General features: G+C 48.5%; 1 protein-coding gene across 1 annotated transcript; it reads right to left on the bottom strand.

The window, feature by feature from the left end:
- Nucleotides 1–897: 897 nt before the first annotated feature.
- LOC146614725 (uncharacterized) lies at nucleotides 898–8,814 on the bottom strand. Its single transcript, XM_085376647.1, has 6 exons — nucleotides 7,968–8,814; nucleotides 6,859–7,604; nucleotides 6,007–6,384; nucleotides 4,060–5,754; nucleotides 3,112–3,142; nucleotides 898–992 (listed from the first exon to the last, which is right to left on the bottom strand). Exons 1-6 carry the CDS (start codon nucleotides 8,812–8,814, stop codon nucleotides 898–900), a joined length of 3,792 nt encoding a protein of 1,263 aa, XP_085232773.1.
- Nucleotides 8,815–9,645: the final 831 nt, after the last annotated feature.

Here is a 9,645-nt window from a genome sequence, read left to right as displayed (position 1 = left end):
AGGGAAATGTACTGGTAGTTAGAAAAGCCAGCAAAAAAACATTAACTTTCTTAATAATGAAATATTGTTGAATAGTGTGAAATATATCACTTCATTAAAGAAACTTTGAAATATCTTATAGGTACGGTAATTCATGTAGAAAAACAATTGGTTGCATTAATAGTTTTATTAGGGTGAAGAGAGTAAAAGTCTACATTTAGGGGAAACAAGAGTATCTCATCTTAAATAACATATGGTTAATATATTCTGTAATTTTATAAATGTTAAAAGTGGGGCCATGTGTTACCATCAATATGATTGAGAAAATTCAAGAAAATAGTGACAGTCGTGACAATCATAACATTATACAAAACAAATATACTGCCATAGCTTTCTTTATTCCCCTTGCCATCAATGGGATATTTTCAAAGCAAAAAAACTAATCCCATCATACTGTCTGTTGAAAACTTTATCATGGTCATAGTTGTAATCCTTTGGCTTTTTTTGGTGTAATTACAGTGACTAGTTTTAGAAATGCTGTCAGTGAATCACATATAACAAAAATCCCAAGTAACTAGTTTGGTTGTCTATTTCTGTATGTATATTTCTGTTCCTATTATTGCACTATTACATTTTTTCAAGACATTTGTATAATGAGTTTAATAAATAGATAAATATATTTGTGGGTAAATATTAAATAGATATTACACTTTATAAGTCACAAGGGTAATTGTTTGTTAAATAGTTATCCATGCTAAGGTTTACCCAGCAGGTTTAACCTTTTACTTACATCTGAAGTGAATGAAACTTAAATCCCAACTAAACAGGAAAAGAAGAAGTAAACAGTAAGATAAAACAAAAAAATCATCCTTTCACAGTTTTAGTGTTTTTATGGGGTTTCCATCCATGATTTACCATTTAATAGATGGTAAAGACAAAGAGTGCCACTAATAGAGGGATTACATTCATTCTGACAGAGGATGCGTGACTTGTTGTCGTCGTGGATGTTATAGCTGTTGAAGGCATTTTAGTGGTTGTTGTTGCAGCTGTTGTCATGGTTGGAGCAGCTGTTGGTGGTGGTGGAGCTGCAGTTATTGTTGTTGGAGCAGCAGTCTTTGTGGTTGGAGTAGCTGTTGTTGCTGGAGCTGCTGTGGTTGTTGTTGGAGCAGCAGTTGTTATGGTTGGAGCAACTGTTGTTGTTGTTTTTGTTGTAGCAACTGTTATGGTTGGAGCAACTGTTGTTGTTGTTGTTGTTGTAGCAGCTGTTGTTGTTGTTGCCACTGTAGTTGTGATTGGAGCAGCTGTTGTTGTGGTTGGTGCCACAGTTGTTGTGGTTGTAGCAGCTGTTGTTGTGGTTGGGGTAGCTGTTGTAGGAGCAGCAGCTGATGTTGTGGTAGCAGCAGTTGTTGTGGTTGGAACGGTTGCTGTTTGAGCAGCAGGTATAGTTGTTGTAGCAACTGTTGTTGTGGTTGGTGTCACAGTTGTTGTGGTTGGTGTCACAGTTGTTGTGGTTGGAGCAGCTGTTGTTGTGGATGGAGAAAGTGCTGTTGTGGTTGGAGAAGCCGCAGATGTTGTTGTTGTTGCCACTGTAGTTGTGATTGGAGTGGTTGTTGTTGTGGTTGGTGCCACAGTTGTTGTGGTTGGAGCAGCTGCAGTTGTTGTAATTGGAGCGGCTGCTGTTGTTGTGGTTGGAGCGGCTGCTGTTGTTGTGGTTGGAGCGGCTGCTGTTGTTGTAGGAGCGGCTGTTGTTGTGGCTTGAGCAGCTGCTGTTGTTGTGGTTGGAGCGGCAGTTGTTGTGGTTGGAGCGGCTGTTGTTGTGGTTGGTGCCGCAGTTGTTGTGGTTGGTGCCACAGTTGTTGTGGTTGGTGCCACAGTTGTTGTGGTTGGAGCTGTGGTTGTTGTTGTTGGAGCAGCAGTTGTTGTGGTTGGAGCAGCTGTTGTAGTTGTTGGAGCTGCTGTTGTTGTGGTTGGTGCCGCAGTTGTTGTAGTTGGAGCAGCTGTGGTTGTTGTTGGAGCAGCAGTTGTTGTGGTTGGAGCAACTGTTGTTGTTGTTGGCGCCGCAGTTGTAGTGGTTGGAGCAGCAGTTGTAGTGGTTGGTGCCGCAGTTGTTGTGGTTGGAGCAGCTGTGGTTGTTGTTGGAGCAGCTGCTGTTGTGGTTGGAGCAGCTGCTGTTGTGGTTGGAGCAGCTGCTGTTGTGGTTGGAGCAGCTGTTGTTGTGGTTGCAGCAGCAGTTGTTGTGGTTGGAGCACCTGTGGTTGTTATTGGCGCAGCAGTTGTTGTGGTTGGAGCAGCAGTTGTAGTTGTTGGAGCTGCTGTTGTTGTGGTTGGTGCCGCAGTTGTTGTAGTTGGAGCAGCTGTGGTTGTTGTTGGAGCAGCAGTTGTTGTGGTTGGAGCAACTGTTGTTGTTGTTGGCGCCGCAGTTGTTGTGGTTGGCGCAGCAGTTGTTGTGGTTGGAACAACTGTTGTTGTGATTGGAGCAGCTGTTGTTGTGGTTGGAGCAGCTGCTGTTGTTGTTGAAGCAGCAGTTGTTGTGGTTGGAGCAGCTGTTGTTTTGATTGGAACAGCTGTTGTTGTGGTTGGCGCAGCAGTTGTTGTGGTTGGAACAACTGTTGTTGTGATTGGAGCAGCTGTTGTTGTGGTTGGAGCAGCTGCTGTTGTTGTTGAAGCAGCAGTTGTTGTGGTTGGAGCAGCTGTTGTTTTGATTGGAACAGCTGTGGTTGTTGTTGGAGCAGCAGTTGTTGTGGTTGGAGCAACTGTTGTTGTTGTTGGCGCCGCAGTTGTTGTGGTTGGCGCAGCAGTTGTTGTGGTTGGAACAACTGTTGTTGTGATTGGAGCAGCTGTTGTTGTGGTTGGAGCAGCTGCTGTTGTTGTTGAAGCAGCAGTTGTTGTGGTTGGAGCAGCTGTTGTTTTGATTGGAACAGCTGTTGTTGTGGTTGGCGCAGCAGTTGTTGTGGTTGAAGCAGCTGTTGTTGTGGTTGAAGCAGCTGTTGTTGTTGTTGGAGCAGCAGTTGTTGTGGTTGTAGCAGCTGTGGTTGTGGTTGGAGACGCAGTTGTTTTGGTTGGAGCAGCTGTTGTTGTTGTTAGAGCAGCTGTTGTTGTGGTTGGTGCCGCAATTGTTGTGGTTGGAGCAACTGTTGTTGTGGTTGGAGCCGCTGTTGTTGTGCTTGGTGCCGCAGTTGTTGTGGTTGTAGCAGCGTTTGTTGTGGTTGGAGCAGCTGCTGTTGTGGTTGGAGCAACAGTTGTAGTGGTTGGAGAGGCTGTGGTTGTTGGAGCAGCAGTTGTAGTGGTTGGAGCAGCCGTTGTAGTTGTTAGAACAGCTGCTGATGTGGTTGGAGCAGCTGTTGTTGTGGTTGGAGCGGCTGGTGTTGTGGTTGGAGCAGCTGTTGTTGTGGTTGGAGCAGCTGTTGTTGTGGTTGGAGCGGCTGGTGTTGTGGTTGGAGCAGCTGTTGTTGTGGTTGGAGCGGCTGTTGTTGTTGGAGCAGCAGTTGTTGTGGTTGGAGCAGCTGTTGTTGTGGTTGCAGCAGCAGTTGTTGTGGTTGGAGCAGCTGTGGTTGTTATTGGAGCAGCAGTTGTAGTGGTTGGAACGGCTGTTGTTGTGCTTGGAGCAGCAGTTGTTGTTGTTGGAGCAGCTGTTGTTGTGGTTGGTGCCGCAGTTGTTGTTGTTGGAGCAGCAGTTGTAGTGGTTGGAGCAACTGTTGTTTTGGTTGGAGCAGCTGCTGTTGTTGTGGTTGGAGCAGCTGTTGTTGTTGTTGGAGCAGCTGTTGTTGTGGTTGGAGCAGCAGTTGTAGTTGTTGGAGCTGCTGTTGTTGTGGTTGGTGCCGCAGTTGTTGTAGTTGGAGCAGCTGTGGTTGTTGTTGGAGCAGCAGTTGTAGTGGTTGGAGCAACTGTTGTTTTGGTTGGAGCAGCTGCTGTTGTTGTGGTTGGAGCAGCTGTGGTTGTGGTTGGTGCCGCAGTTGTTGTGGTTGGAGCAGCGTTTGTTGTGGTTGGAGCAGCTGCTGTTGTGGTTGGAGCAGCTGTTGTTGTGGTTGGAGCAGCTGTGGTTGTTGTGATTGGAGCAGCTGTGGTTGTTGTTGGAGCAGCTGTTGTTGTGGTTGGAGCAGCAGTTGTTGTGGTTGGAGCAGCAGTTGTTGTGGTTGGAGCAGCTGTGGTTGTTGTTGGAGCAGCTGTTGTTGTAGTGGTTGGAGCAACTGTTGTTGTTGTTGGTGCCGCAGTTGTTGTGGTTGGCGCAGCAGTTGTTGTGGTTGAAGCAGCTGTTGTTGTTGTTGGAGCAGCAGTTTTTGTGGTTGGAGCAGCAGTTGTTGTTGTTGGAGCAGCAGATGTTGTGGTTGGAGCAACTGTTGTTGTTGTTGTAGCAGCGGTTGTTGTGGTTGGTGCCGCAGTGGTTGTGGTCGGAGCAGCTGTTGTTGTGGTTGGAGCAGCTGTTGTTGTGGTTGGAGCGGCAGTTGTTGTGGTTGGAGCAGCTGTGGTTGTTGTGGTTGGAGCGGCTGTTGTTGTGGTTGGAGCGGCTGTTGTTGTGGTTGGAGCGGCTGTTGTTGTGGTTGGAGCAACTGTTGTTGTTGTTGTTAGAGCGGCTGTGGTTGTACTTGGAGCAGCTGTGGTTGTTGTGGTTGGAGCTGCTGTGGTTGTTGTGGTTGGAGCAGCTGTTGTTGTGGTTGGAGCAGCTGTGGTTGTTGTGATTGGAGCAGCTGTGGTTGTTGTTGGAGAAGCTGTTGTGGTTGGAGCAGCTGTTGTTGTGGTTGGAGCGGCAGTTGTTGTGGTTGGAGCAGCAGTTGTTGTGGTTGGAGCAGCAGTTGTTGTGGTTGGAGCAGCTGTGGTTGTTGTTGGAGCAGCTGTTGTTGTAGTGGTTGGAGCAACTGTTGTTGTTGTTGGCGCCGCAGTTGTTGTGGTTGGCGCAGCAGTTGTTGTGGTTGAAGCAGCTGTTGTTGTTGTTGGAGCAGCAGTTTTTGTGGTTGGAGCAGCAGTTGTTGTTGTTGGAGCAGCAGATGTTGTGGTTGGAGCAACTGTTGTTGTTGTTGTAGCAGCGGTTGTTGTGGTTGGTGCCGCAGTGGTTGTGGTCGGAGCAGCTGTTGTTGTGGTTGGAGCAGCTGTTGTTGTGGTTGGAGCAGCTGTGGTTGTTGTGGTTGGAGCGGCTGTTGTTGTGGTTGGAGCGGCTGTTGTTGTGGTTGGAGCGGCTGTTGTTGTGGTTGGAGCAACTGTTGTTGTTGTTGTTAGAGCGGCTGTGGTTGTACTTGGAGCAGCTGTGGTTGTTGTGGTTGGAGCTGCTGTGGTTGTTGTGGTTGGAGCAGCTGTTGTTGTGGTTGGAGCAGTTGTTGTTGTTGGAGCAGCAGTTGTTGTGGTTGGAGCGGCAGTTGTTGTGGTTGGAGCGGCTGTTGTTGTGGTTGGAGCGGCTGTTGTTGTGGTTGGAGCGGCTGTTGTTGTTGGAGCAGCAGTTGTTGTGGTTGGAGCAACTGTTGTTGTGGTTGGAGCAGCAGTTGTTGTTGTTGGAGCAGCAGTTGTTGTGGTTGGAGCAGCAGTTGTAGTGGTTGCAGCAGCTGTTGTTGTTGTTGGAGCAGCAGTTGTTGTGGTTGGAGCAACTGTTGTTGTGGTTGGAGCAGCAGTTGTTGTGGTTGGTGCCGCAGTTGTTGTGGTTGGAGCAGCTGTTGTTGTGGTTGGAGCAGTTGTTGTTGTTGGAGCAGCAGATGTTGTGGTTGGAGCAACTGTTGTTGTTGTTGTAGCAGCGGTTGTTGTGGTTGGTGCCGCAGTGGTTGTGGTCGGAGCAGCTGTTGTTGTGGTTGGATCTGCTGTGGTTGTTGTTGGAGCAGCCGTGGTTGTGGTTGGAGCAGCTGTGGTTGCCATGGTTGGAGCAGCTGTTGTTGTGGTTGGAGCAGCTGTTGTTGTGGTTGGAGCGGCAGTTGTTGTGGTTGGAGCAGCTGTGGTTGTTGTGGTTGGAGCGGCAGTTGTTGTGGTTGGACCTGCTGTTGTTGTGGTTGTTGCCGCAGTTGTTGTGGTTGGAGCGGCAGTTGTTGTGGTTGGAGCGGCAGTTGTTGTGGTTGGAGCAGCAGCTGTGGTTGTTGTGGTTGGAGCAGCTGTTGTTGTGGTTGGAGCAACTGTTGTTGTGGTTGGAGCAGCAATTGTTGTTGTTGGAGCAGCAATTGTTGTTGTTGGAGCAGCAGTTGTTGTGGTTGGAGCAGCAGTTGTTGTGGTTGGAGCAGCAGTTGTTGTGGTTGGAGCAGCTGTTGTTGTTGTTGTAGCAGCTGTTGTTGTGGTTGTTGCCGCAGTTGTTGTGGTTGGAGCGGCTGTTGTTGTGGTTGGAGCAGTTGTTGTTGTTGGAGCAGCAGTTGTTGTGGTTGGAGCAACTGTTGTTGTGGTTGGAGCAGCAATTGTTGTTGTTGGAGCAGCAGTTGTTGTGGTTGGAGCAGCTGTGGTTGTTGTTGGAGCAGCCGTGGTTGTGGTTGGAGCAGCTGTGGTTGCCATGGTTGGAGCAGCTGTTGTTGTGGTTGGAGCAGCTGTTGTTGTGGTTGGAGCGGCAGTTGTTGTGGTTGGAGCGGCTGTTGTTGTGGTTGGAGCAGCTGTGGTTGTTGTGGTTGGAGCGGCAGTTGTTGTGGTTGGAGCAGCAGTTGTTGTGGTTGGAGCAGCTGTGGTTGTTGTTGGAGCAGCCGTGGTTGTGGTTGGAGCAGCTGTGGTTGCCATGGTTGGAGCAGCTGTTGTTGTGGTTGGAGCAGCTGTTGTTGTGGTTGGAGCGGCAGTTGTTGTGGTTGGAGCAGCTGTTGTTGTGGTTGGAGCAGCTGTTGTTGTGGTTGGAGCAGCTGTGGTTGTTGTGGTTGGAGCGGCAGTTGTTGTGGTTGGATCTGCTGTTGTTGTGGTTGTTGCCGCAGTTGTTGTGGTTGGAGCGGCTGTTGTTGTGGTTGGAGCAGTTGTTGTTGTTGGAGCAGCAGTTGTTGTGGTTGGAGCAACTGTTGTTGTGGTTGGAGCAGCAGTTGTTGTTGTTGGAGCAGCAGTTGTTGTTGTTGTATCAGCTGTTGTTGTGGTTGTTGCCGCAGTTGTTGTGGTTGGAGCGGCTGTTGTTGTGGTTGGAGCAGTTGTTGTTGTTGGAGCAGCTGTTGTTGTTGGAGCAGCAGTTGTTGTGGTTGGAGCGGCAGTTGTTGTGGTTGGAGCGGCTGTTGTTGTGGTTGGAGCGGCTGTTGTTGTGGTTGGAGCAGCTGTTGTTGTGGTTGGAGCGGCTGTTGTTGTGGTTGGAGCAGCTGTTGTTGTTGTTGGAGCGGCAGTTGTTGTGGTTGGTGCCGCAGTTATAGTGGTTGAATCAACTGTTGTTGTGGTTGGAGCGGCAGTTGTTGTGGTTGGAGCAGCTGTGGTTGTTGTTGGAGCAGCAGCTGTGGTTGTGGTTGGAGCAGCTGTTGTTGTGGTTGGAGCAACTGTCATTGTTGTTGGAGCGGCAGTTGTTGTGGTTGGAGCAGCAGCTGTGGTTGTTGTGGTTGGAGCAGCTGTGGTTGTTGTTGGAGCAGCTGTGGTTGTTGTGGGAGCAGCTGTGGTTGTTGTTGTTGGAGCGGCAGTTGTTGTGGTTGGTGCCGCAGTTGTTGTGGTTGGAGCATCTGTTGTTGTGGTTGGAGCGGCAGTTGTTGTGGTTGGAGCGGCAGTTGTTGTGGTTGGAGCAGCAGCTGTGGTTGTTGTGGTTGGAGCAGCAGCTGTGGTTGTTGTGGTTGGAGCAGCTGTTGTTGTGGTTGGAGCAGCTGTTGTTGTGGTTGGAGCAGCAGCTGTGGTTGTTGTGGTTGGAGCAGCTGTGGTTGTTGTTGGAGCATCTGTGGTTGTTGTGGGAGCAGCTGTGGTTGTTATGGTTGGAGCAGCTGTGGTTGTTGTGGTTGGAGCGGCAGTTGTTGTTGTTGGAGCGGCAGTTGTTGTGGTTGGTGCCGCAGTTGTTGTGGTTGGTGCCGCAGTTATAGTGGTTGAATCAACTGTTGTTGTGGTTGGAGCGGCAGTTGTTGTGGTTTGTGCTGCAGTTGTTGTGGTTGGAGCAGCTGTTGTTGTGGTTGGAGCAGCTGTTGTTGTGGTTGGAGCAGCAGCTGTGGTTGTTGTGGTTGGAGCAGCTGTGGTTGTTGTTGGAGCAGCTGTGGTTGTTGTGGGAGCAGCTGTGGTTGTTGTGGTTGGAGCAGCTGTGGTTGTGGTTGCAGTGGCAGTTGTTGTTGGAGCGGCAGTTGTTGTGGTTGGTGCCGCGGTTGTTGTGGTTGGAGCAGCTGTTGTTGTGGTTGGAGCGGCAGTTGTTGTGATTGGAGTAGCAGTTGTTGTGGTCGGAGCTGCAGTTGTAGTGGTCGGAGCTGCAGTTGTAGTGGTTGGAGCAACTGTTGTTGTGGTTGGAGCGGCAGTTGTTGTGGTCGGAGCAGCAGTTGTAGTGGTTGGAGCAACTGTTGTTGTGGTCGGAGCGGCAGTTGTTGTGGTTGGAGCGGCAGTTGTAGGTGTTGGAGCAACTGTTGTTGTGGTTGGAGCGGCAGTTGTTGTGGTCGGAGCGGCAGTTGTTGTGGTTGGAGCGGCAGTTGTTGTGGTTGGAGCAGCTGTTGTTGTGGTTGGAGCAGCAGTTGTTGTTGTTGGAGCAGCAGTTGTAGTGGTTGGAGCAGCTGTGGTTGTGGTTGGAGCAGCTGTGGTTGTTATTGGAGCTGCAGTTGTAGTGGTTGGAGCAGCAGTTGTTGTGGTTGGAGCAGCAGTTGTTGTGGTTGGAGCAACTGTTGTTGTGGTTGGAGCAGCTGTTGTTGTTGTGGTTGTTGCCACTGTAGTTGTGGTTGGAGCAGCGGTGGTTGTGGTTGGTGCTGGAGTGGTCGAGGGTGAATTACATGTTGGTCCTGTTGTTATCGTACCAATGCTCTTCATGAAAGGTAGAGATTTCAAGCTTGAGGCAGCTGCACACAGGTTTGTAGATGCACATCCGTAAGCTGGGAAAGTGCTGGTGCTGTCGGTCACTGCAGATGAAAAATGTTTGTCATGATGTCATTACATATCATATTTAAAGCATTAGTTAAGACATCTTAAAAATAATTTTTCTGATATCCAGTGTTAAATCCTCCCAATTCTTTTATTCTTTGGGCTGAAGGAAGGACAATACTCGGTGTATAAATGTTCAATCAACAATGTTTTATTCCATACAATTCAACATGAGCACAAACCATCCGGATGGGGAGACATGCATGCAGAGGGGCACAGCAAATCTCAAAATGGTGGAGCGTTACCCAAAGCTTTTATAGCCTCTGTTGACCCCCACCTAGTCTCAAAAAGCCTAAACTTACATACCCTCTAACTCTCAGTGAGCCTGTATTATGACCTTGGCTCCCTGTCTTTCTGACATAGAGAAAGGTGGGGGTAGAACTTCTTTGGAATGTGGTCTGTCTCCTCCACTATCAGAAAACAAGGCCTTCTGCGCACAATATTCTCTTCTTAACTCAGCAGTATGACATGCAATGAAACAGTGTAAATCATTCACAGTAAATCAACAGTATAGGATAATATAGACATATCTAATAAATCTAATGATTTTCACAATTTCTTAATCCAGAGGTATAATGCAAATTAAAACTACATACTAATTATACTCTCTATAATATGGAGTAGGGTGTGGCTTACAGTAGTATAATGATTCACACAGTTCGATTATAGGGATAGGATAACATATGATAAAATAAGAATCTTACACCAGTAATATTCATT

The sequence above is a fragment of the Diplotaxodon limnothrissa genome, linkage group LG17 (assembly GCF_057381915.1).
Source record: "Diplotaxodon limnothrissa isolate DT_005_m linkage group LG17, D_limnothrissa_male_GT1.1, whole genome shotgun sequence".
Taxonomy (NCBI): domain Eukaryota; kingdom Metazoa; phylum Chordata; class Actinopteri; order Cichliformes; family Cichlidae; genus Diplotaxodon; species Diplotaxodon limnothrissa.
The sequence above is the reverse complement of the archived record's forward strand: the minus strand, read 5'-3'. Positions and strand labels throughout refer to the sequence as shown.

Bases quoted from the DNA above. Each gene is read 5' to 3' on its own strand.
- LOC146614725 (XM_085376647.1), bottom strand. From the start codon at position 8,814: ATGAAGAGCATTGGTACGATAACAACAGGACCAACATGTAATTCACCC. The intron at 6,385-6,858 runs ACAACAGCCGCT...GCTCCAACAACA, and splicing joins CAACAACTGCTCCAACCACA to ACCACAGCTGCTCCAACCAC. The intron at 993-3,111 runs GTTGCTCCAACC...TGCCTTCAACAG, and splicing joins CGGCTCCAACCACAACAACA to CTATAACATCCACGACGACA.